A 27,322-nucleotide genomic window follows, 5' to 3' on the forward strand; every position below is an offset into this window, starting at 1 on the left:
AGCTGAATATCACGGGGGATTATGTGGCCAGTTACTTTGACTTCTATTTATAATAATATGACTTCATATATGTCATAATAATGACATATAATAAAATGACTTCTGTTAATAATAATAACTTTGATAGCACTTAAGGTTTACAAAACACTTTACATACATTATTTCATTTGACCCTCACAACTCTGTAAAATAGGTAATACAAATACCATTCTGCCTAGCTTGCAGAAGAGGAAATTGGAATTCATAAAGAAGTAACTTATCCAAAGTAACACAGTAAGTAAATGATAGTAAGTCAGTCAGTTCATAAACATATATTAATCCCTTTTATGTACCAGGCACTGTGCTAAGCACTGGGGATACAAAGAGTCAAAAGATAGTCCCTACCTTCAAAAAGTTTACAATCAGGAATTAAGGGAAGGTTTTCTGACTCCCAAGCATAGCGCCCCTTCAGTAACACCACTGCTTGTCTCCCCAGATAGACTATACAGTCTTTGTGGGCCAGGACCATGTCTTGTACTTTTTTTATGTGTCTCCTCCTGACCCCACTGACACTTGCACCAATTCTTTTTTCACACAGTGCTGTTACATGGCTGGCACTCAATAATTGCTTATGGAATGAATTGTTTTCTTTAAGAGCCACTACCTGATTCTTTTTAAGTTATGCTTCAGATTTATTTGAGGATAACCCGTGTTGTTCTTGTGTTCCTATGATGGCTCATGGACTCAAGCTCTAACAATTTGTAAAAGACTTTCGGAAATCTATTCTGAAATACGATTCTAGCTACGGAAAGTTCCTATTCCTCTTCTTTGTAAACATGTTTATGGATCAACACAGATTTTAGTTGAGTCCTCTTCTGGGCTCTGCCGGGATGTATCTGGCCAGCTCCTTTAACTTTTAGTCAAGTGTAAAAGGAACTGTGTCCATCCTCCATGCCTAGAAACTAATAGAAACCACTGTGAGCCACAGGGAGAACTTTCCTAGAGTGGGGACAATATTCTGATCCCTCTTATTTCTATTGCCTCCCCTCTGTTGATTACCCCCGATTTACCCTGTATTAAGCTTGTTTGTACATAGTTGTTTATGTGTTGCCTCCCCTAATAGATGGTGAGCTCCTTGAGAGCAGGGACTGTCTTTTGTTTTTCTTTGAAACCTTATAGCTTAGCACAGTGCCTGGAACATAGTCCATGCTGAATGAATGTTTATTGACTGACTGACTGAGTACCAAGTATGGGGAAGAAAAGGAAGGAGGATGAGGAGGAAAGATGCTTACTAGATTCACATCAAGTGTATTCAAGCTCCATAAATCCAAACAGGGCCTTGTAGACACAGACAAATTATAGTGATGACACTGGAGTTACCAAATGACACCTGTTTCAACTCCTTACCACAAGGCTTAATTAATTTGGCTTTCTCTATTCTTCCTTATCCCCTTGCTCCCTTCCTCTTTTCCTCCACTTCTTTTGTTTCTCCTCTTAAGAGTCTACTTGGCCACATGCACTAACAACACATTCTGGCTCCACAACCCAACAACTCTAGAGACTCTCAGGTGCCCGTGACTTTTGTTGGCAGACAAAGAGTACTGGAGTTGGAGGACTTGGTTTCAAATCTCACTTCTGATGCATAATATTTGTGCAACCTTGGGCATTTTACTCTGGGTGGCTCTGTGAGCCTCAGTTTCCTCATCGAGAAAATGAGGGGGTTAATTAGTTGTCTTTTGAAGTCCCTTCAAGCGCTAGATCCATGATCCTAAGAAATGTAGTTAAAAATACTTACCTCTCCGACAGAGATATGGGTTAAAGACCGAAATTCCATGAGCTTTTCAAAAGCCAATGAACATGCAGCTGTTCTCAACCTTGTCCCAGTTCTCTGGTTGATGATCCAAGATGCACACAAACCAAAAGACTTTAAACATTCAGTAACGAAAAGAGCAACGCAGAGTCCGATGCTATAGTGAAGACCCCTTGATACTTCTACACCATATTCAAGGATCTTTGGAACAAGTAGCACCTAGGAGCAAAAAAGGAACTCTGTATAGCAAAGGTCTTCCAATACACCATTGTCCTGAGTTCTATCACTTCTGAAATAGCAGAGTTTGTCGAAGTAAAAAAAAAATACCAGAAATGCCAGGTTGCTTTAGACCCTTTTGTGTGTATGTGTCATAGACTTCATTAGTAGTATGATGAAGCCATGAATAATGTTGCAAACATCCATAATTAAAAGAAAATGCTAAATTTCAAAACTAGAGGTTAGTGAAAATCAAGCTGTAATCTTTTTTCCCATTCAAGTTCACAGACGCTTAAGGAGTGGGGTCTGTGGACCTCATGTTAAGAATGCTTAGTTTAAACCAGGGGCGGGGAACCTGTGGCCTCGAGGCCATATATGGCCCTCTAGGTCCTCAAGTGTGGCCCTTTGATTGAATCCAAACTTCACAGAACAAATCCCCTTAATAGAAGGATTTGTTCTGTAAAACGTAGACTCAGGCAAAAGGCTGTACCCAAGGACCTAGAAGGCTAAAGTTGGCCTCGAGGCCACAGGCTCTCCAAATGATACATCCAGTCCCTTGTGTCTGTAGTGGTGATATGGAGGGACCATTTATGAGAGAGTACAGTGGATATCCTTCAAATTGTCAGCTTCTAAATGTGGAGAATCTTCCTAAGGTAATGCTGAGTACTATGAAGAGTTATTCTGGACAACACCAAGGCACTATTCATATCCCCAAAGAAACAAGTATTTCCCTAAGAGACTCAACATCATTTCTAAAGCTGCTTCATTGGCCAGACACTGTTAAAAATCTCAGGTGCCCTGTACTGACTTCAGGACACTCTCTGGATTCACTTAGGCTTCAGAAATGGACTACGGGAAACCCCAAGGCATTGCTCTTGAAACAAAGCCTGCTCGGTTTCTGCTTTGTGTCTGCTTTGTGTTTCCCCTTAGGCACAATGAAGTCTATTACTTACTGGTCCTAAGACACTCATAATACTGAAGAACATGCTTGCCAAGACATCAAAGCAAAATCTTGTTCTCTGGAACTTGAAGAGCACACGAGTCATAGAAGCTTTTTCATAACCAGATCTTGCAACTTCTTCTTCCCAGAGGTGTCTAAGCCTTTAAACAGAACCACATACCATGCATTTAAGGGACAGTCAAACATTACAGGCACTGCATGCTTGTTAGATTGGGTGGGGTCACTGGCCACTAGAGAGGCAGTGGGTTAGTAGAAAAAAGAGCACTGGGTGCGAAGTCAGACCACCATGTTTCAAGTCCAAATTCTACCTGTTACTAGCAGCAAGGTGATACAAAGGAGCTAGGCCTAGAGTCAGGAAGATCTGAGTTCAAATCCAACCTCAGGTACTTACTGCATGACCCTGAGAAAGTAATTTAACCTATCTGCCTCAGTTTCCTCAATTGTACAAATGCAGATAATGATAGCACCTGCCTTCCAGGGTGGTCGTGAGGATCAAATATGATAATATTTGTACAGCACTTAGCCCAGTGTCTGCCACATAGTAGGTACCTAATAAATGCTTGTTTCCTTCCTTTCTATGTGAACTTTGGCTAGTCACTCAAACTCTCTGAACTTAAATGCCTTCATCTGTAAAAGGGGCAATGATAAAAGGAGGTGGTATGGTGTAATGGATAGAGTGCTAGACTCGGAGTCTAGGAAGACCTAGGTTCAAACCCCACCTCACACACCCACTAGCTGTGTGACTCTAAGTAAGTCGCTTAACTCATCTAGGCCTTAGTTTCCTCATCTATAAGATGACAGGTTGGACTTGATGACCCCTGAAGTCTCTCCTAGGTTTGAATCTGTGATCTTCCCATGCTAGACTTACCAAGATGTTGTGAGAAGAGAATAATGTGTTTATCAGGCTATGGGACTATAAGATACCGTTATCTTCTTGTCACCAAATTCCTCCTCCCAGAATGAAGCTGACCCTAGAGCCCAAAGTCTGGCAGGTTAAAACGAGCCGGAAAGACTACAAAGCACTTGGCAAACATTAAAGTGTTCTTTAAATAAGTAACAACGTACATGATGACAACCTGCATGTCCATCATCTGAACACTAGCCTGGTAGAGTTGGAGAAATTCAAGACAAAGATGTGCCTACCAGGGGATAATTTTTTTTTAATCATAGCAAGTGACTCCACCTGTCTAGACCTCAGTTTCTTGATCTATAAAGGAAGAGGGTGGGGGTGGGGTTTAATTAGATGACTCTTGAGTTCCTTCTTGCTCTAAATCCTGTCAAATACCTATGAGACTCATAAATACCATCTGTTATGGCAAAGAGGGATTTTGGTCTGAGTTGGTTGAAGGAGCCTACAGCAGTAGAAGTACAGAAGCTTAAAGTACTAAAATAAGCATTGTCACCATCATCATCATCATCGTCATCATTATCACTATCATTTGTATGAAAAGAGCCAAAGGAAGGCCTCCAACATAGTGGGGAGATCCTCTATGGGATAGATGAAGAAAAGAATAGCAGAGAATGAGAAAGTATGCATTTATTGCAATCTGCACCGGTAGATAGGATACTCGCAGCAATGAGATCATCACTCTATTAAGTTATGGGTATTCTTATTATTACACAGTTTTTAAAGTTTACAAAGAATATGGCTGGAGACCTCTGGGCCTCTACTATAGATATATCAAGGTCCTGGGGTTGTGTCTACATTGTCCAGAGACATCAGATGATCTGCAAAACTCCCCCACAACTAGCATTGTAACTTCTTTTCTACAGTTGCCCTCATCCGACAGTTTTTCCTCTACCTCTCATGAAAGCAAAGGATCAGAAGTGATCACCGCCCCCCAAAAAATGTAGCACCACTGAAAGTTTAGTGTTGATGCACCCAAGAAGTCTGTTGTTAAACCGTGTGTTCATTGTAAGAATTCTCTACACCTCCAACTCTAAATAATCGAAGTCATGAATGGTTACTTTGACACTAAGCATCCCCAAAAGGCTTCAAATCTGAGTCACTGTGGAAAACTTGAGGCCTAGACATAGAAGGTACCAGGTAAGGAAGACATTCGAACAGTACCTGTAAACCAAAATTTTCCTGACCAAAGACTGTCTGCATATGATGTATCAAATCAAATTAGGAAAGTAAATTAAATGCCTTCAATTTGTCCATTCTACTATACTTTTCAAAGCAGTTTCACAATTATTTCATTCCCATAACAGTCTTCCACACAGTAGGCAGAATGGATAATACCATTCTCATTTTACCACTGAGGAAGAATAAAGATAAGTGATGTGTCTGCGACTTTATCTCCTGACCACTGGTTCAGAGTTCTAGTCTGCTTGCCCCAGAGGTGATTACTGAATGATACTTAAGAGACGCATTCTTCTAAATTAGAGGATGGAGGATTCCTTCTTTTGCCTTTGGGGAATATGCCCTATCTACTACCCTAGAATTCTCTTGCCCATCATTCCGTCAAGAACAACTAGTCTGGTCAATATGGTGGGTATTCCATTGTCACTGTTACCTTTTAGTGTTCTTTTCTGAGCTGTCATGTATGGATAGAGAAGGCACAGTGTGCTCATCTAGAGGTTTCCGGAGGCCCTGGATCATGAGACGGGTTAGCCACGAATTGGTGATGTAGGAGAACAAGCCAGCGTCATCCACAGGATGTGCAGTGGAGGACCTGTGGAAGAAGTTGGAGCAACAGGATCACCTGGTTAATCAGGCCTTCACCCCTGAAAGCTAAAGGAAAGCTAAGGCCAAGTTGTCCTTTTATCATTAGGGGTCTTCAGGTATAGGGTATGATGACTTGTCAGGAGTGCTGCAAAAAGAATTCATTTCCCAGTAGCGATTGTATTAGATGACCTTTCATTGTGAAGAATGTAGAATCTGTGCTTCTGCTTTATAGGGAAGATGAGAGGGGCTTTTATAAACCTTTGTCATAAAGCAGCCTGTCCCTTTCTGAAAGACTCTCTGTGTCCCTGGAGTCTTCCCACGTAAGTATAACCATAGTTTTCCAACCTATGGCCTTTTTCATACCAAATCTTCAAAAATTCCCAGTGTGTATGGTGATGATACAGTGGGAGGGCATGGGGTACAAGAGGAAGGTGAAAGACCTATAGCTCTGAAAGGGTTCCTAGTGACCAGGGCTGAAGCAGAACTTTGGATAGATATCTAGTGAAGAAACTGAACTGACTTTCCTGATTTCTTGACTAAAAACCTAAACATTGCACTCCCTCTTTGCCAGTTAAGGAAAGGCTCTTTTGAAATAGGATTTTTTTTTTGGTAGATGATAGTATAGGGACCAGATCCAGACAAAGCATTTGTATGCCTAAGTAGGATTTGAAACTTGAGCCCCTTTGCATTTGAAAATCACCCCCACCTATCATGTTACATCCATGAGAGGCAAAAATATTCAATGACAAGTACAGTTTTACTAATACCCCAATGCTACTAAATGATGACATTTTCAGGCAATCAAAATGATATTAAAAGTATCCCTTGTTCAGTCTTCTCCCCTTCTCCCGCCATGGTGCACACTAAGTAGTTGTCTCCCCCTAGGATCTCCTTGTTGGGTATATATAGGCAGTGGGTAAGGTGCCCTTTGTCATAAAGTGCCACCTGCCATCTTTATGGAATAAGTTCATTTGTCCCTTTCTAGAAAACTCCCTAAAGGGCTTTGGCACTCACCCACTCAAACAACCACAGTTTTCTATATTCTGGCCCTTTTCACCTCAAATCCTCAAAACTCCCCAGGATATCTCTGTGATATGTCATTTCACAAACTGCAGTGCTGGGAGGGGAGAAGGTGGCAGGGTTAGAAGGATCATGGTTCTGTAGTGCTGCTGGCAACCAGAGCTGCTACAGAGCTTCAGACAGACATCTGGTCATGGATGAAAGAATCTGAGAGAGGCAACACCATTCCCCTCTGTCATAGCACCTTTCCCCCTTCCCTTTGCACTTATATTCTGATTCGTATTGTGGTGATTACTGTCCCTGCCTTTGCACTCCAGGTGCAACCTGAGCTCTTTGACAGCAAGAACAATTCCTTATTTCATCTTTGTGCTGCCATTACCCAGGGCTTGTGAGCCAGAATACTGTTGTGGAAATGGGGAGGTATGAGTTCATCCTCTATCCAGGGCTGTCCAAAATGCGGCCCACAGGCTGCATGGCATGCCTGAAGTGTGATTTATGCGGCCTGCCTACAAGCATAGAAATTTACATAAATGCCTTAGTAAAGGAAGCCAAGCTACCCTAGAGCTCTCACTAAAATGGCAAATCAAAATATATTGTCTATTGTTTCAATAAAAATCTAAGGTTGGACAGCCCTGCATACCACCATTCAAGACTGTGGCAAGAGAAGATGTTATGGTGCAGACCTGGGGCAGTTTAGGTTAATTTTGCCCCTTTGTGGATTGATCTGGGACCTAGCTATGGGCCCTTTGGACAAGAGAATGTCTTAAAAAAAAAGAAAAGATTTTAGGAGTTTGGTGGAAAGCTCCCAAGACCCCAGCGAACCTTCTCACCTACTTCCTCTTACCTTCTTGCTGGTTTTCATTTGCTTTTCAATCAAATCAAGTCAGTAAGCATTTATTAAGCCTCTACTATGTGCCAGATACTAGGTTAAGCAACGCAGATAAGAAGAAACAATCTGTGATCTCAAAGGGCTCGAAGTCTATCCTCTGAACTATTTTTAATCTCTTTGGGAACTGCTTTTACCAGGCAATACTTGGATATATTTTTAATAAATGAATTGTTTGAACTCAGATAATTAGATGATATGTGTAAAGCACTTAGTACAGTGCCTGGCACACAGTGGGAACTTAACAATTGTTTGTTCCCTCCCTAATCTCCCTTGGGCTGTCAGCGATCCATTGTACCAGACAGAGCCTAGGAACTCTTACACCTGAATATTTATTGAATTAAATAGAATTGGAAACTCATGGAAATTTCCCTATTTCTACTAAACCGCTTACTTTGATTTGGGGCGAATTGGAATCATTGTTCTCCAAGCAGCATGATATTTCCCATCTGAGAGAGCCTTCTGTCCTTCTGGCTTGTTATAAGATCCTGGGCTCCAATAATTATCCCCAAGAGTGATTTTTTTCTTGGGGGATAAAAAAAAGTGTAAGTTATGAATACATTTCTTTAAGTCCCACCTGTCATTCCCACCCCACTTCCCCCATATAAGAATTTTCCTGGGGAAATGCAATGGGCATCTCCACATCTTGCTCTGCAATAAGGTCATGTGGCTAAGTAGAAAGGCCACTGGATTGAATCATCCTGACATTTGCTAATTTTGTAACTGGCAAATCATGGCGCCTATCCCTCATAACTCAGACCTACTTCAGAAAGTTTTTCATTGGGATTGTGCTTTGTAAATCTCAGAGTGCTAAGTGAATATGAATTGTTATCTAAGGCCTCTTCCAGAGTAGGCTCTAATGTGCAACAATCCAATCCATTTTAACAAGCATTTAGTGCCTTAACATTCTGTTATTTTGACTTCCTCACCAATTAGGGGAAAGGATCTGATCTACTCAAACACTCAAAGTTGTTGCTGTTCAGTGGTTTTTTCAGTTCGGTGGTTTTTTCAGTTGTGTCTGACTCTTTGTAACCCCATTTGGGGATTTCTTGGCAAGGACACTGGAGTGGTTTGCCATTTCCTTCTCCTGCTCGTTTCACAGATAAGGAAACTGAGGCAAACAGGATTAAGTGACTTGCCCAGGGTCACATAGCTAATAAGAGTGTGATGCCAGATTTGAACTCCCAGAGATGATTCTTCCTGATTCCAGGCCCAGCACTCTGTGCTGTAATCCAAAGCACCACCTCGCTGCCTCATTCTCAAAGTTACTGGGACTTTAATGGGTTTTTTCCTTCTGGGGATATTTGCATTTTAAAAGATGAGCCTGGGGGCAGTTGTTAACTCAAAGGAATGAACTACTAATGGTCCCATTTTATATACCATGAAAAGTCATGGAGATTTTTTGAACTGAACACCCTCCCTTGATCTCACTGTTACAAGCAAGGGCAGTGGGTGAAAGTTACAGAGAAATAAACTTAGGCTTGATATAGAGAAAATCTTCCTAACAATTAAATGGAACGTGCTGCTTCAAGAAGGAGTGTTTCCTGTCACTGGAGATTTTCAGTGCAAGGTGTTGAAGGAGGGGTAGGAGTTAAATCCCTTCCAGCTCTTAGATGCTGTGATCCTGTGATCTTATCCCTCTGAGTTCCACTTTCCCCTGAAAAATAAAGAGGTTGGGCTAGATGGTCTTCAGGGTCCCTTCTAGTTTTAAAAGTCTATAAATCAGACCAGCCTTTGTGGAAGTACTCCAATTACAGGATTCTCTTCATCCACATAAGCTACTAGCTCTGTGGGAACAGGGACCAGGGCATTCTTACATAGGCGAGGCCATAAACCATGCTGTCTTCCATGTCCATTCCAAGGTTTACAGAGCCACCTGTGGGGTTGGGACCCCAGTCTTTCCTTCTCCTGGGCATTTTCAGTTAGTTCTGCCAATTCTTTCTTTCCTGGAATGAAAGATGCTGAAATGACAGAGAGGAATCTTTATTACATCCCCATCCTAACCCAACAATAGTCTGGTTACTTTTACAATGAAAGGAAACACAATAGTGATGCATGGAACTGGACCGGCTTCTTCTCCCCACTTTCATATATTCATTCATTTATTCAGTAAACATTCATTAAGATTATTGTGTGCAGAATTCCACTCTAGGCTGCAGAGGTGAAAAAGGTTAGTGAACACTTAGTTCCATTTCTAGATTAATGAAAAGCTGAAGGTTATATATAGGAAGCCAAAAGAGGAGGATTTCAAAAGAGTAGCACTTTATGTATAAATTTATATAGAGTTTGTATGGGGGGGTAGATTTGCATGTGGTTGAGGAAACAGTACAGACAGGTGCTGCGCTTTGGGAAAACACTGGATTAATTTGCGATTAATGTGGTGTAGAAAGCACCTTGGGCCAGGAGTCAGAAGAATTATCAAGTCATTTGTGGTATCTGGGCCTTGTTTTCCTTAGTTATAAAATGAGGAATTTGGACTAGATCATCTGTAGTTTCCCTCTCACCACCTCTTCTTAACTCAGAACCCACCACCAGAATTAGGAGTCAAATTTACATCTTGAAACTCACTTTTATACCCACAGCTCCCCAGTCAAACCCCACAGGGCATCTGTAAAGCTTAGGTCTCCCCTTCTGTCACTGCCAGGCTGCCTGCCTCCCCTTTACGGAGCCTGCTCTCGTAATGCCTCTCTCTCGGTGATGGAGGGTTGAGGAAGAAGGGGTCAAAGACCAGCTGCTTGATGTAATATCTCACCTACCTAGTGCTTTAATATTTATAAAGCATTTTTCTTTCAACAGCCTCCCGAGGTAGCTGGTACAAATATTACTATCTTCATCTTCCGGAAAGGGAAACTGAAGTCTGGAGAAGTAAGGTACCATGTCCAAGGTCACACAGTGAAAAAGTGTAGGGAGGAATGGAACTCTGACCCCCTTCATCAATGTTCTTTATACTGCAAGATCCAACATCCCTTAAGAGTCCTGAGCTTGGAATCTGAGGACCTGGATTTGAGCTCTGGGTCTGCAGAGGGAGTACCTTGTGTCGCCTTGAGCAAGTCACTTTCTTGTCTCTAGAACTCGGTTTGCTCTTCTGTAAAATGAGGAGGGTTGGACTAGTACCAGGGGAGGGAAACCTGAGGCCTCGAGGCCACATGTGGCCTTCTAGGTCCTTGGGTGCGGGCCTTTTGATTGAGCCCAAGTTTTACAGAACAAATCCTTTAATTAAGGGGATTCCTTCTGTGACATTTGTATTCAAGACTCGAATCATTGTTTTGTTGATGGGCTAGATTTAAGAAAGTGTTAATGCAAATTCTATTTAAAGGTGGAAGTACCTTCATTTCCCCCCACCCCTAGATAATTATTTCCTAGCACACCCTTCTATGGCTCTATAAGCAATGCTCTATATGGCTCTATAAGCAGGAATTTGCATCAACACTTTCTTAAATCTAGACCATCAACAAAACGATAGAATCTCGAACTGAGATTGCTCGCCAATGGCTGAGGTGTAAATGCTCACTGAAAAAGTAACAGTGGGGTAACAGCTGACTCCAGCACACTACCGCGTGGCCCTCGGTAGGCTGTGAGCTCCTTGACAGCAGGGGCTGTCTTTGGCCTCCCTTAGTATGTCCTGCGCTTAGCACAAAACTGGCCCACAGTAGGCACATCATGTTTATTGACTAAGTGGTGACACAGTGGGAAGCACGCTAGATAAGTCACTTTGCTTCAAGATCCAGCTCCACTATTTAATTGATATATGTGTAATGTTTGGCAAGTTCCTTACTGGGTTTCACTCTCCTCCACTTTAAAATGAAGGTGGCTGAACCTGGTAAGTTCACTCCCCACTTGGGCATTCTGGGACTCTGCTTCTTCTATTAGGATAATTACGGCGGTCGCGGCTTGGAACGCCGCGCTGCCATGTCCTTGGAGACCAGCAGGGGGCAGGCAACGCGAAGGGCGGTAGCAGCGACGGGGCTTGAGCCGTACGGCGGTCCGTAGAGTGGGGGCGGAAGCAGCTGTGGTTATCCGCAGCTGTCCGCGGATCCACCTCGACCCGTCCCCCTCGCTCTCCGACCTTTGCCTCGCAGCGCAGTCTACTCTCAGACGCTGGATCGCGGCCCCCGGCGGGCCGACTAGCAGCGGCCATGTCGTCCGCGAGCGCGATCCAGATCCCGAGCCGGCTGCCGCTGCTGCTGACCCACGAGGGCGTCCTGCTGCCGGGCTCCACGATGCGCACCAGCGTGGACTCGGCCCGCAACCTGCAGCTGGTGCGCAGCCGCCTGCTCAAAGGCACGTCGCTGCAGAGCACCATCCTGGGCGTCATCCCCAACACCCCCGACCCGGCCAGCGACGCGCAGGAGCTGCCGCCGCTGCACAGGTAGCGCCCGCCCGCCCAGCAAAGGCGGCCGCCTGCTCGGGGGAAACTGAGGCCCGGGGAGCGGAAGTGACGCTGCGGAGACTCCCCCGTAGTGCCCCAAGCTTGGGCTCGGGCCCTGCGGGACTCGGGAGGCTTTACTAGTAGCGTAGCCGCAGCCCTCTAGGATGACCACTTAAGCGCACGCTCGGCGTTTTACAGATAAAGGAAACTGAGACCCAGGGAGCAGGAGGGACGTGCCCCCAGCTGGCCAGCGCGGGGCACTTGGAGGGGATCTGGACGATCGCTTACAGGTCGTGTCGTCCAGTCCTCTTTTACAAATGAGGAGACCAAGACCCGGGGAGTTCAAGCCAAAGATCTTGGGGATCATATAGAGGAGGAGACTTCCGCTGGGCTCTACAGGATGTCCCAAAAGACTTAGTGCAGTATGGGACACCCTGTTTAGTTGAAGGGGCGCTGCACTTACGGTCCTTAGGACTTGGGTTTAAATACAGGCTTTGCCGCTTTATTAGCTGGGACGTTTGGATGAGTCACTGAGTTTCTTCAAGTAGAAGCTCTAGGACCACTTCTGTTTATTTTAGGAGGGGTGTGTCCTCCTTTTTTCTAGTATGAGTTGGGCTTTTTAGAAGACTGACCACTAAGGGATTTCCAACTCTAAAAAGACTGTATTGGCCTAGATGATCTCTGGATTTCTTTCCAATTTTGACATTCTATGTTTACGTAACTTCTGTATCCTACTTTACAGGTTACAGCACTTTCTGGCAGCTGTTGGAGGGAGGAAAGGCAAGGAACTAGAATCGAGTTTGAGTGTGCCTTGAAGTTCATGTATTCTTAGATCTTATATTTCATATACGTTTTATAGCTAGAGCAGCTGAGTCTAGAGAACAGAAGAGACCCAGATTCTTTCTAGTCTCCTCCATTCCCTCGTCCTCCCCTCCCCTTCAACACCCCATGCATGAATCCAGTGGCCAGGTAATTTTTAATCTAGCTGCGTCTTTTGGTTCCAAGTCTTTTCTGTCTTCCTCAGGGAAAATAGTTTTCATTTCTCTTACTCATGCTGCTTTTTCCTATATGACTTAAAACTCTCCCTGCTTGTTAACTATTTTAAGGCTCCCATGCCCCCTCTACACCATGCTAACTAGCAGTTGAAAAAGGCCCTAGTAAACTTCAGGAAGCCCTGTATAACTATTCCGGAGCCAACAGGGTAAGGTTGGGGTAGGCTTCCTAGAGGCTCATGTCCCTTCCATAGAACCTGAGCCTAGAGGCACTCAGGTAGAATAGATTGGTAATAGTGAAAAAGTAGGTCAAACCTTCAGTCTTCCAGCAGTAGAGAAAATACAGACTTCTAGAACTGAGAATTATCTCCAAGAGTTTAACAAATACTAACCAGAGCCTTATGGACTCTCAAAAGCTTCTCCCTTCCTTTTAGAGCCCCACACTAACACAGTCTCCTTTGTCCTATTTCCTGTGCCCGTCTTTGAATCCCAACTTCTTTCCTACTCCTTTTCTTCTCTTTTTTCAATATCTCTTCATTTTCCAACTAGATTTCTCTCTCCTCAATAGACCATTTTCTTCTCTCTCCCACCAGACAACTTGACTTGTCATCTTCCCCTTCTGTTGCAGTTACACCTGTCCTTCGGTGGCTCTGAAGTCAGAGAATTTGGGTTCAAATTCTGCCTTTGATTTTCTTCTGATATGGCCTTGAACAAGTTATCTAAACTCTCTGAGGTTCAGTTTCTTCCTTTAAAATGAGGGGTTTGAATTGGATGACCTCTTAGGTCCCTTCTAGTTCTTGGTCTAGCCTGTGATCCTAAATACAGTGTTCCTTCCTTGCACTTATTATCCCCATTCCTCCCAGATCTTTGTATTTTATTTCCTGGGATAGGATATTCCTCAAAGGTCTGTAGAAAAAAAATTTAGAGTAGACAAGTTCTCTGGCTCCAGTGCACCTAGTGTTCTTGCTTATCTCATTTTATGCCGTCTTGCTGTGCTCAGGTACATAGTGTCTTTGCTTGTTTCTGTATATCCTTCATGGTCTAGTTTTCTTTTAACATATAATTACATAATATTTACCAATCCACAAACACTCCGAAGTACAAAAATATAACCATATTTTCATATTATGTAAACATGTATTTATGGCATTAAATCAAGATTTTCAAAGTACAAATTCTGCTTTCCAAGAGTATTGACTAATATAGAATACATTGATAATGAGTAAAGTAGCCTAGGAACAAACTTCAGCATACAAATTAATACTTGCATTGTGACCTGTTTCCTAGCCAGAAATGACTTTAGTTATGACTAAATAATATGATTTTTAGTTAGAGGTATATTGTTAGAGATTCTGTATGACATCTTTATGGTATCGTAAGACTGAAAGGAACCTTTAGGTCAGAGGCTGGCACATAGTAGGCAGTTAATATGTGCTTGTTGGTTGATCTAATTTAGCTCCCTGCCCATTTAAGGCACCCTGAAAAAATAGCTGTTTTATTCTTTAGTTTCTAGAAAAGCATTATGCAACTTCCCCCAATCATCTGTACGTAGGACCAATTTAGAGCTAGAGGGGACCCCCTAATTTTACCAGTGAGGAAACAGGCCCAGAGATGATAAGGACTTGCCTAAGGTAACCCATATAGTAAGTAGCAGAGCCAGCATTGGAAGGCTGGTCTTCTGAGGTCAGATAATTCCTTGAAATGCTAATTGCAAAGTTTTCTATTTTCTGATCCAAACTTGGAAACCCTGTTAAAAAATTCTTACACAGATGTCATACCCAATGCTCATCTAAGCCCAGACACTAAAATCATTTACTTACCCAGTTAATTGCTTTCTCAGATCACAAGAGAACACCAGAGGCGCAATGAGTGGCTTCCTTCTGCTCCCTCACTTCCCCCATACCTTTTAAGTGACGGTGCTGGCAAACTTCAGGAAACTGCAGAGGTTACACTCTTCCCTATAAACCTCCCTACACTGAGCACAGCAGAAATAGATGTTACTGCCTTACCTGAGCTACTATCTATGTTGCTGTAAACAGCATGGCCCCCTCTGCATGCCAGTAGTTCAGGCATCATGCCAGAAGTACATAAACTTCTGAGAAAGGCACCAGGACATCTCTGCAGTTGAGGGACTGGCCATCTTGGCACCACAGGACATCCTGCACCTGCCTGCCTTAACAAGGTTGTACTTTTTGTGGCACCTGGTTGACTTATTATTTTCTTAGTAGTGAAAATAGAAAGTACTCAACTCTACAGTATAATTTTGTGGTCCACCAGTCCAGCTTTTCAACTTTACCATCTCTGGGGTAGAAGCACGTTATAGAACATGAAATTGTCACGGGACCTTAGAGATCATCTACTCTGAAGTCCGCTGTATAGCAGGTAGTTTTTCGGGTTATATCTGAACACTTCCTCACAAAATGTTTCAAGCTTAGAGTCAGTGGAAATCCCTTTTCCTCCTCCATGGTTCACCCCGCCCCCTCCTCCCCCCCCCCCCCGCCCTCCCCCCCCCCCCCAACTGTTACTGAGCTAGTGCTCTACCATTCTCTGTACGTATGTGGTTTTTTTTTTAACCCAAGTACATGACTTTAATCTTTATTATTTTTATTTTAGTTTCAACCCATAGAAAAGCCAGACTGTCAAGACCTTTTAAAATCTTGCATCTGTTTGCATCTAACAATATATGAGGTTGTCCAGATTACTGGCATTTTTTAATTCAGTAAGTGTGCAAAATGTCAGTTCCTTTATCTTCTCCTTGAAATATCTCATACTAGGCTCTTTTTCCTCTTTGTCTTATAGAGACACATAAGGTACCTTACAGAATGCCAAGCAATGTGTTAAGGAATACAAAAACGATTACATTATGATGACCAAAAGGTTCTTAATTTTTATTCTTTTTGCTTGACTCTTCATCACTTCAGAGATCTATGATTTCATCAATATGAGACACTCAATCTGTTAATGCCCTTCACTCTTTAGTAGGCAGATTATTGGGGTCCCATATTTACTTGGTGATCTCATCAGTTCTCATGGATTCAGTTATCTGTATGCTGATAATTCTTAGGTCTGCTTATCCAGCCCTAATCTCTCTCTTTTCACCTCCAGTGTCACATCTACAACTGCCTTTTAGACATCTTGAACTGCATGTGACATAGACATCTTAAACTCAACATGTCCAAAACTGAACTCATTATCTTAGCCTCTCATGATCTCCCCTCTTCCTAACTACTATTCCTGTGGAGGGAGCTGCCATCTTCCTGGTCACCCAGGCTAAAACCGTAGGTGTCATCCTTGACTCTTCATTCTCTCTTATCCCACCTTCCAATCAGTTACCAAGTCCTGTCATTTCTACCTTCATAGCATCTTTCACATGTGTCCCCTTCTCTTACGCTGCTACCATGCTAGTGTAGGCTCTTATCACCTTCCCCCTTAGCTCTTTGTAATAGCCTGCTGGTTGGACTCCATGCCTCAGGTCTTTCCACATTCTCCCCCATCCTCCACTCAGCTGTCAAATTGATCTTCCTGAAGTCTGACCATGTCACCCAACTATTCAGTTAACTCCACTGGTTCCTATCATTTCCAGGATCAAAAATATCAATTCCTTTTATTTATCATTCACAGCCCTTTATTTTCTGTCCCTCTTTTACTTTTCTTTGTGCCTTACTCTCTATCGCATACTTTGCAGTCCAGTGACGCTAGCATCTTTGCAAATCTCCTCACTAGATACTCTGTCTCCTGAATCTCTGTATTTTCACTGGCTGCCCCTATGTGCCTGGATTTCTCCCTTTTGATCTCCATCTCTTGACCTCCCTCACTTCAAGTCCCAGCTAAAATCCCATCTTTTACAAGAGGCCTTTCCTCCCAATCTCCCCTGATGCCAGTGCCTTCCCTCTGTTGGGTTTCTCTAATTTCTTCTTTATATATTTTGTTGGTACATAGCTGTTTAAATGTTATCTCTTGAATTAAATGGCGAGCTCCTTGAGAACAAGTACTATTTTTTGTCTTTCTTTGTATCCCTAGTGCTTAGCATTGTGCCCAGGACATGGTAGACACTTAAGAAGTGCTTGTTGTCTGATTGCCTGACCATAGACCCACTATGGTCACCTGGTGGTGAGCTCACCCAAACTTAACAAGGCTAGTTCTTTAGCAAAAGACTCCATCGGTCTGTTATTTTAGAATTCATTTTGATGGAATCTTCTAGTACTTGCACTTGGCCAACGTAGCCTTCAGTGGCGTAGGGTTTTCTCTGTGCCACGTGAAGGGCTAGATTAGATCTTCAGTGGGGTTTAGTTCTTAGTATAGGGAAATTCATTTAATGGAAAACTTTATTTTGCTTTATGCATAACCTGTCTTTTTAAAAGACTATATGAATGACTTTTCTCCAAAGCAGAATATGAAGTTTTCAGAGATACTGGTAACATGAGAGGTCAAAACAAATGCTTCTTTCTCTTCTATAGTGCTTGGGACTGCTCTGATAGAGATCCCCCACCTTGTTCCTTTCACACTGCATAGGCCAATCAATGAGCAGGGTCAATGATTCAGCAGAATTCATACATTGTTGAAGCAGTTAAGCCAAGTAACACAGGCTGACCCAATGGGACACACTTGATGAGTTATCTCATAAACAAATGGATTACTTTTTTTCCCTTCCCTCAATGTTACAAAACTGGTTCCTGTTTCAGAATACCTTTAGGGTGAATAAACAAACATTGACTACATTTGCCAGTCTCTGACCCATTCTGCTAGGTCTTGGAGGAGCTACTTCAACAGATATCCACTCATGTACTTTTTTGGAGTAATTGATGGTTCACATTCATTTCTTCACCACCACCACTTCCTTCACCCCCCTCCATCTTCTCCAAACCTGCAATTTAAATGTACATTTTATGTCTGAGAATGTTAGAATCTTAGAGTTAGAAGGGGTCTCTGTAATCTGAGAAGTTTCTGTTCTGACTATCTTCAGTGAACAAATGTTTGTTAAGCCTGTATGAGCAAGTCTTTATATTCAGTAGGTTGAGGGACAAGGAGGATTATAAGCCCCCTCCCACATGGCTTTTTAAAAATATGCCTACTGTAAAGTCATATATATATATATATGTATATGAGAGGGGGATTAGAACTGTATTTTTAACAACCATGGGAACTGATGACTATCATCCTTCAAAGCAATCTCCTTAGGAGTTGTACTTATTCTAGTGAGGATGGCATTTGGACAAAACATACTTGGAATTCTCATTTGGGTACCTTCAGAACCAGTTTATGGAAGGCACAAGAAAATTGGTGTTATTTTATAGACATACTTCCTTTAAAACAAATTGCCTAAAATGGGTAACCTTGCTTGAATTTGTCAGAATTGTTTCTGAATGAATCTTGGCCATTTTCACCTTCAAATCCTGAAGCTTTACATGCCTGAGAACATTGGAAAGGATGTGGAACTCCCAAGGAGTTCCATGTGCATTTTAAGTAATGGCAGAATTGTTGGAGAACTGTAATAAAGCCTTCCAGAATAACGCAACACTCTTAAACCTCCTCCAGAGAGGGGATATTCATTAAGACTGGATGGATTTGGATATGTGCATGGTATATGCAGTTAGACCTCTCAAAGAACATACTAATAGAGGCATATTTGCTGTATTTGTGAATGAGTCACTCCTTGTTGTACCCTAGGGGTTACAGTCTTCTACGTCTTAGTAGATGTTTTTCACGAGTAGCTGTGCAAGCCAAAAAAAGGAAACCATCACCTGGTGGCCAGCATTTTGGTGATGAGCCTCTTTACATTTAGCAAGGCTTATCCCCAGCTCACAGGCCTACTGCTGAAACCTCTTCAGTTTGTTGAACTTCCTAGAAAGTATGTTCTACTGTCATAGGCTTTTACAACACTCAGGCTCATCTCCATGCCATGATGAAATATTGGTGCAGGACTTTAATGCAGATCCTTTATATATCAAATTTAAAAAAAAAACCCAAAACCTTTAAATTAACAGAAATGGCATTTTACTCACTGTTTACATATTTGTAAATTAATGTAATAGTATAAGGTCAGAGTTGCTTGAAATAACGATGGACACAATCCATCCTTACTTGGAGCTTCCCTCCCCGAAATGTCACTTACCAGAGCAGTCTGTCTGTGATTTTCTAGTTTTGGAGAAAATTATGCAGAGCAGTATGTCCTCTAGTGAGTTTTCTTGTTTGACTTCAGAAAAAAAATCAATAACTTAGACTTTTAAGTTTTTCTCATTAGGCGGGAGGATATTGTAAGTTTATCTCTTGGTGCCTCAGTATTAGTAAAGGCAGAAAATTCACATTCTCCAAATTTACCTTTTTATGAAGTATCTTAACGGAAGAATCTGTATTTTTAAATTTGACTTACATCCTGTGCATACACCCTAGGTTCTAGTTTGTAAACCCCTTGGGCCAAGAATCCGGTTCCTTAGCTGTGAATATTTCCTGTTATGTGATGCAGAGTGCGCCTAAGGAAAATTGTGCAAACGTTAGTGAGAAAAGTCTGGAACAAACATTGGCCTTAGTTCATTTTCATAATATACTAGAAAAACAGTAGCCTAATTAAGTATGTGATAATGTTCAAATCACTTCCCCTCACTGAGCTTTAGTTTCCTCACTTGAAAAATAAGGGAGTAGATTTTGATCTCATAGGACCAACCTTTCCTGTTCTTAGATTCCTTTCTGTTGACCTTTTGTCAATTTAATTAAACTAAGAATTTTTCTAGCACTTCTGAGTTGGTTCTTAACATTCAATACTTGATTATCTGCCTTGAAGAAATATGACACAAATAACTCAAAACAAATAATCTCCAAATCATTTTTCTGATATTAGATTATTTGATTTCATTCTCCCCTCAAGTTTACTTTTCTAAATATATTTGGCAGAAACTGATATTAGAGACAGTTTTCATCCTTCTACATAAATTAATGTCACTGGTAATAGGGGATAAAGCTCTAAAATGTGCTGAGTGGTGGAGAGAAGCCAGCTTGGGGTTAAAGCCTACTTTAGATAACCTATAATGTGAATAATTCGTATTTTGGGAATAATTAATTGGTTCTATATGGGGGAAAGAAATTTTGTCATTTCTTTGGTGTAGGAAATTGCCATTACAAGTCAGAAATTATTCTGCACCTTCTCATCTTAGAGCGTTGCCTGCATCACTGAGGCAGGGCTAAGGGACTTGCCCAGAAGGACACAGCCAGGAGGTGTCCAGGGCAAGACTTGAACCTAGATTTTTTCCAGATTCTCTAGGCCAGGTCTTTCTCCACTCCTCATGCTGTTTCTAAGTACAAATCACATCTATCCAATTTTTCACATACTGTATGCGACCCAAACTCAGACTTTTCTAGTTGAGGAAATTTAGATTTGCCCTTTCTCCATAATATTTTGACTTCCTTAAACCATCAGTCTCAAAAAAGGGCCACTAAGATTTCTCACTATTTAATAAGTCTTAGATATGCCTTTTATTTTTCATATGGTAAATGTTTATTAAATACCATCGGTGTGCAAGAGCTCTGCGCTGAGGGTGTAGTAAGGGTCAGATTTAGATAGAAAGTTTAGTTAAGACCTCATGAAGGTTACAGTCTACCGGTTTCCTTATGCACAAATAAAGCCATGTCTGTAGAGAGGCAGGATAAAGAGATATTTAAGATTTACCTGTTCAGCAAGGTTTATAGCCTAGTTTTCTTACAAGTCTCTTTGAGCTCACTATTTTTGAGCTTTGAAAAGTCTGTTTTAATTTTTAAAAATCTCTGAGATTTTTTTCCTTACACTTGAATGGGTACCATTTTGTGTATTTGTAGATGCCTTATTTTCATTCTTTTTTAAAAAAAGCAGCATAGTGCAGTGCAGAGTGGTTTTTCCCCTTTTATACCACAGGAACATCTGGACATACAGAATCAGTATGGCCATTTTCTAGAGCTGCTCAGCAAGCAAGTAATGTGTGACAATTCCATCTGCATGACTTTAGTATTATTATTATTTTATAAAGCACATTCAGATATGAAGCTAAATCCAGCTGCAGTTTTTGATGTCCCTCTGACCCTTCAGCACTCCTAAGTTTGTGATAGCCTTTTCAGGAAAAGGCACCTTGTTTTGGAAGTAAAATTCTGGGCTTTTCTATTGCATGCTTGTAACACTGACTTTTGCAATGTTTTTCAGGATTGGGACAGCTGCATTGGCCGTTCAGGTGGTTGGCAGTAACTGGCCCAAACCTCACTATACCTTGCTGATCACAGGTCTCTGCCGCTTCCAGATTGTTCAGGTAGTAAAGGAGAAACCATACCCTATCGCAGAAGTTGAACAGTTGGACCGGCTTGAGGAATTTTCAAGCCCATCTAATTCTCAGGAGGAACTTGGAGAACTTTCTGAACAGTTCTATAAATATGCAGTGCAAGTAAGTTGTTTTAACTTGCCCTCGAGCACAGTCTTTTCCTTCTACCTTCCTAGGCTACTGCCAGCAGCCGTTTCCCTAATCAGGGATAGCTTTTATGCCAGTTTCAGGGAAACGTGAATTAAAATGGCTTTTTTGAGTGATAATGGCAAAAAACACCCTTTACTGGTGAGCTATGTTTTTCCTTTCCTTAAAAGTCTCTATGTGGAATCAGCAAAATACTTAAAATATACACACAAGTTCAGAAGGAGTCACATACTGGTCAAGCATTTTTTGTCATTATCATGCTAGATTTAATATATGCTGTTTTGTTTTTTTAATTGCGCATAACAGAAATTTAGTTTTATATGTCTCCATTAGAGACAACTTTCTTTTCTGCTCTTTGTGGATAAGTGTTCCTATTTTTTAGTGCTTGCCAAGTTCATAAAAAAGGGACTTTTCTCAGATGGATTTCTACCTGTGTCTCACCACCATCATAATCCTAACCCTGAAAGATTAATTTGGAAAAAATAAAAAGATCCATAAATAAACTCTGGTGACTGAGTGGAGTTCAGCTGACGCACTAGTATCTTTACATATGCTGAATTCAAATGTAAAGCCTAGGGCAAAGAATTTATCTGGTGATAGGTAGGAACAGTTAAGTCAGTAGTGGAAGTTTTCTGTGTCTTGATGGAGAGAACTGAAATGAATGGAACTCCTTTCAAAATACAGTAAAGTCTTGATTAATTGGAAAGGTGGAAAAGTGGAACATAATAGCCCAATTTTTTGTACATTCATAAGCATTTCAACTGAAACAATCCAGGGATCTCGCTTTTTCTCAACATTAATGAAAATGTTGGTTAGCTAATTTTGCCCTCTAGTTTTTAATAAACACTTAGAATGCCAGACTTTGAAATTTATGACTTTCACATTGCCAACATTGTCAGTACCGGTATTTTAAAATACACATGCCTCATTTCTCTTTTGAGAAATGTGTAAGTTTTCATTTGAAAATTTTGCAGTTCTTAAATCCTTAGACAAATCCAGTGTGCTGTCATTGTAGTATGTGAATCTCCAGAGGTGTGGTACTTTATCCTCTAAAACTCAGGGGTGTGCAACCTGCAACCTCGAGGCTATACATGGCCCTCTAGGTCCTCAAGTGTGGCCCTTTGACTGAATTCCAAACCTCGCAGTCGAAGTCATCTACCTCTGCATTCAGTGATTGTCACTTACTGTATGCATAGCACTGTGCCAGAGGAGGGAAAGGCAGTCTTCATTGTTGAGGTCTTTACAGCCTAGCAAAGTGATAAGACAAACATAAGGCTGACATACAATATTACACTACATTTGGCTGAGAGAGTTGCAGAGGAGGGAAAGGCAGTCTTCTGATGGAAGGTGAGGTGAGGGAAAACTCATGCAAAAGGTGGTGTTTGAATTGGGCTTGAAAGGATGAGTGGAATTCAGAGCAGGTGAAAGGGTCAGGACTAGAGAGAGACTTCAGGTGAGTGATATAGTTGAAGCTGTGGAAATAAACAAAGTTGCTAAAGGAGAGTTAGCCAAGGTCAAACCCTTGGGGAGGTTATCAAAGGTATGGTTAGGGATGTAGGGGAGTGTGATGTTTCTGAAGCTGAGGGGAAAGAGTATGCAGTAGGAGGTAGTAGTCCTTGTCTGAAGCTGTCTAGAAAGTTGAAAGCTTTAAAGAAGGTTAACTAGGTTTGGTGATGAGGTCTTTTGACCTTCTGAGAAAGCAGTTCCAGTAAGGGAGGGGAGATAGGAACGGGATTGAGCAGAAGCCTAAAGGCAAAGAATGAAAAAGTGGCCATCAGGGAAGCAGAGGCCTCCATTATAGACAACTTGTCACTATGAGATCTCCTGAAAAAGGAAGAGAGATAGGGGCTAGTAGCTGGATGGAGCACAGCAAGGAAAGGGTTTTGTTTGGGAGGATTTTATCCATTAGTTTATGACTTAGGAAATAGTCTGAATTAAGGCATATGGGATGAACTAGTGGAGGAAAAATGAGAAAGAACTAGAGAAGGGAGAGAGATGGTATATATACATGTGATGGAGAATGGATGGCCAGTTTCAGGAGCCAGGTCCTGGAGGGGAAGGAAGGAACTGGACCCAGAGCACAGGTAGGGGTGGAGAGTAATGCAGTTTCTTGTTCGATGACCAGAGAGAAGGAAGAGAGTAAATATTATTGATGCTTAGAAGTTTAAGGAAATAGGTAAAGGGAGCTAAAAGCATGTACTTTGGATGGCTTCAGTCAGTGAAGTAGGAAACTCTGTCATCAGCTGTGATTCTGGACAATAGAGCTGTGGTTTGGGGCAAGAAGAGAGAAAAAAATAATTGCCCTTCTCTGATCACTTTAACATTGGCAAAGCCCTTTCCAAAATACATTGTCTTATTTGAATCTCCCAGCAACTATTTGTGGTGGATTGGCTAGGTATTAATTACCCTCATTATTTATCCTCAGGTGAGGAATCTGAGGCCTAGATTGTGGTCAGACAGCTAGTTAGTGTCAGAGACAGGATTGTCAGGTGGGTCTTTACTAACTCCAAACCCAGTGTTCTTTGGGCAGTTTGCAGCAGTTGCTATGAAGAATGAGAAGGACGGTTGATAAGGGTAGAGTAGAACAGTTATGAATTTCAGAAGAGAGCCTCTAGCTAAGGTTATAATTAACAGTTGACCATCCTTACTGAACTGTTCTGTCAAAAGGTCAAGAGATTTTATCATCAAACACAGTCAAATTTTTTTAAAGCTTTCAACCTTCGTGATAGCCTCAGAGAATTATTAACGTATACTCATTTGAACAGTTGCAGGTTTTAAAAAGTTTCACCGGGGCTTTCAAACTATTGCAAATGTAGGAGGAAAGATTAAAAAAAACAAACCATGATAACCTTGTCAAAGTTTGGCAATTTTCCAAAAACCTCTTATTTTTGAAGTAAAGTGCTTTTGAATTTCTAATTTGCTAAGAACAAAAATCAAAAGCAAAATGAATACTATATTCTTTCTGTACAAAATGATGGAATTCTGTGGATACAAGAGGTATTTTAAGATATTTTAGACTAATGACATCGATTTGCAGAATAGCTGGCTGAGATTTAGCATTACAATTTTTAAACTATGGGAATGAGCATAACTATTTAATTGACAAGAATCAAACCTGATTGGTTTTAGTGTTAATTACATTTGTGCTCTAAGAATGTACCTTGTGAGCAAAAGAATTTTACTCCCCTTCATTCTAGACCTCCATCTCACACTCCTTTGATCTTGTGGTCCTCATGGGATACTCCTTACCATTCTTTCCAAAACAACCTTTGACACACTAGGCCTAGAGAAGGAGGAGCGTGCCTGCTTCTTGCTCACCACTGCTTCTTCCAGACCCCCTTTCTCCTGCCATCACTACACATTCTCCTCCTTTCGAGGGTTACTTCATCTCATTCAGATGCTTATTGCCGTCACTCTCCCTCCTTTCTCAAAGGGTTTAATACCTGGTTTACATGTTCCTTTACTGCCTCCACTCCTGCCCTCATACTGAGGACATTAATATATGGGTTATTCCCTCCTCAGCCAACCACAGGTGTTTACTTGTCTAGCCCTAACCTCTCTTCTCACCTCTGTCTCACATCTCCAACTGCCTAGTAGACATCTTGAACTGGATGTCCCATAGGCATCTTAAACTCCATGTGTCCAAAACAGAACTCATTCTTTCTCCTCCCAGAATGCTCCTCTCTTCTAGGCTTCTATATTACGTAGAGTAACCTTCCAGTCAACCAGGTTCAAAACCTACATGTCATTCTTGACTCCTCGCTCTTGTCTCACCTCTATATCCAGTCACTCGTTAAGTTTTGTCCTTTCTGCCTTTATCCCATACTCCCTTTTCTCTCTTCTGTCACTGCTACCAACCTGGTACAGGCCCTCATCACCTCCCACCTGGACTATTGGAATTGCTGGCTGGTTGATCTCCCTGGCTCAAGTCTCAGTCCCCTCTAATCCATCCTCCACTCCAGTCAGCTGTCAAATTAAGGACCAGATTTTCTGCAGGATTAGCAATAGTGGGTTCTGTGATATAGGAGTAGAAGTGAGGCTAATATTAATATTGAAACCGTGGTTTTACCTTTGTTAACATTTTAGGATGAATTTCAGTGCTTGTATTCCTAATGAATAAAAATCATCATAGTTCCCTAAAAATGCTAGATAGGAAAATATTGCTTTGAAATGTTTCTTGCTCTAGAAATGGTGAGTCTTAAAAACACTCGTGATGCTTTATTGTTCGTTGCATAGATCTGGACTATCCAGGTGTTGCTAATAGATTCTCTCAGAGCAGATGCCTCTTTGGAATGGGTAGGGAAGGAAATGTCATTTTTTTGTTAATACGAGATGAGTTTCCGTATAGCCCATTTAAGAACGGTCTAATGAGGTTTTGCTCTGAAATGTGTAAGCTCCCACAGGACAAGAACCAGAGCAAGTTTACGTTAAGAATGGGCACTCAAAACACTCAGAAGGCTGCTCCAGTTTTGTGAACTTTTTCCTAATTTCCCTTGATCTTTCTCTTGAACCTCCCTTTCTCTCTTTCAGTTCAACAGTGTTTCTTAAGTATCTATAGTGCATGTGTCATTTCTGATTGTGTGTCTTCTTCCATGGGCTGCTAGGTGGTGCAGTGTTAGACTTGGAGTTACAAAGACCTGAGTTCAAAGCCTGCCTCAGAGACTTATTCTGTCTGACCCTGGGCAAATCATTTCTTTTTTAGTCTCAATTTCCTCATTTGTAAAATAGGGATGATAATAGCACCTATCTGACAGAATTGCCATGAGAATCAAATGAAATAACATGTGTAAAGTGCTTATCAAATTTTAATGTGCTACATAACTGCTAGTAATACTGTGTCATAGACCTGCTTTGATCTGCTCACTCTTTGGGACAAGCAGTAATTTTGATATGGTTTCCATTTGGTGACATTGTGTGCACTTCTACTAACCATAGGCTGAATCAGAAATCTGACCTTGACGATGTAAAACCAGTTTAAATTGGTTTCCCTGTCTGTAGAGAATTCTCTGCCTATTGAATGCTGGATTTTGTGTTTTTCATGTGCTTTATTGCTCTTTTTTTTGGTGCATTTAATTCTGTGGTTTTTAAGAGTGACTATTGCTCCAAGGAAATATGTAAAGGTTATAGCTCTTAAGGAGTACGCTTCCTGACCATTAGAGCTCCCGTAGTAACCGTAACCATCAGCATGGAAAAATCAGTTGTTTCAAGAATTGTTCGAGAGTGCAAGATTATTTATACTGAAGCACGAGGAAACGTGGTTGAAAACAAAAACCTTAAGGAACCGACAAATTATTACTACAAAACAGCGTAATTAATCCTCAGAAAACAAACAAAGGTCTTCAGAGGGACTTGGTATCTGAAGAAGTTGTTCCTCATTCCTCCACAGTGCAGCGTGTGCTTCTTGAAGTTGGAGAAGACCAGTAAAAAACTTGCAATGAATTAAAAATTTTTGTCATTACACATAGAGTATACTCTTGAAGATTGGGGGACAAAGTCCTTTTAACTGATGAAGGTTTTAAATGCAAGGTTATGCCAAAACTTTTCAGAAGCAGTGCAGGTGAGCCCATATGATCTAGGCATCTGCGTCAGACCATAAAACATCCATGCAATAATCTTTTTCAGGCTTTTGAAAATTTTCACAAGGCCTCTGTGTCTTGTCCCTACTGAAGGAAGGATGACTTATTATCCATATATTGCTATTTGAGAAACAAAATTGTTCTGGAATTATAGAATTACTCGTATGAAGTTGGAATATTGCAACATGGCCTTATACCATGCTCCATATCAGGAAAAGTTAAGACAGACATCCAAAAGGTGGAGATAAAAATGCTTCAGTGCTCTAGGAACCCCAATAAAAACCTATGGGCTATAATCAAGGCTATACTTGGAAAAATGGACTGTTCATCAAAGCTATATGTAATATCCAAGGTGATAACTGTGGTTTTATGATTAAGAATTAGAGGACATGTGTCACAATCTTGTGAACTCACTGCCA

At 41.4% G+C, this 27,322-nt stretch overlaps 2 protein-coding genes across 2 annotated transcripts in view; one reads left to right on the top strand and one right to left on the bottom strand.

Annotated features, from left to right (window-relative positions):
• Positions 1-9,459, bottom strand: part of ABCC11 (ATP binding cassette subfamily C member 11) — a 63,857-nt gene extending 54,398 nt beyond the window's left edge. Inside the window, exons 1-5 of the mRNA XM_036751667.1 lie at positions 9,361-9,459; positions 7,938-8,068; positions 5,486-5,644; positions 2,959-3,106; positions 1,775-2,008 (exon numbers count right to left, since the gene is read on the bottom strand). Coding sequence (XP_036607562.1) covers positions 1,775-2,008; positions 2,959-3,106; positions 5,486-5,644; positions 7,938-8,068; positions 9,361-9,459 — 771 coding nt within the window. The remainder of the gene's footprint in view (positions 1-1,774; positions 2,009-2,958; positions 3,107-5,485; positions 5,645-7,937; positions 8,069-9,360) is intronic.
• A 2,018-nt stretch (positions 9,460-11,477) lies between these two features.
• Positions 11,478-27,322, top strand: part of LONP2 (lon peptidase 2, peroxisomal) — a 124,264-nt gene continuing 108,419 nt past the window's right edge. The window contains exons 1-2 of the mRNA XM_036751625.1: positions 11,478-11,912; positions 21,069-21,303. Of these exons, the coding sequence (XP_036607520.1) occupies positions 11,680-11,912; positions 21,069-21,303 (468 nt within the window). The 5' untranslated portion in view covers positions 11,478-11,679. The remainder of the gene's footprint in view (positions 11,913-21,068; positions 21,304-27,322) is intronic.

This window comes from Trichosurus vulpecula, chromosome 3 (genome assembly GCF_011100635.1).
Source record: "Trichosurus vulpecula isolate mTriVul1 chromosome 3, mTriVul1.pri, whole genome shotgun sequence".
Lineage (NCBI taxonomy): Eukaryota > Metazoa > Chordata > Mammalia > Diprotodontia > Phalangeridae > Trichosurus > Trichosurus vulpecula.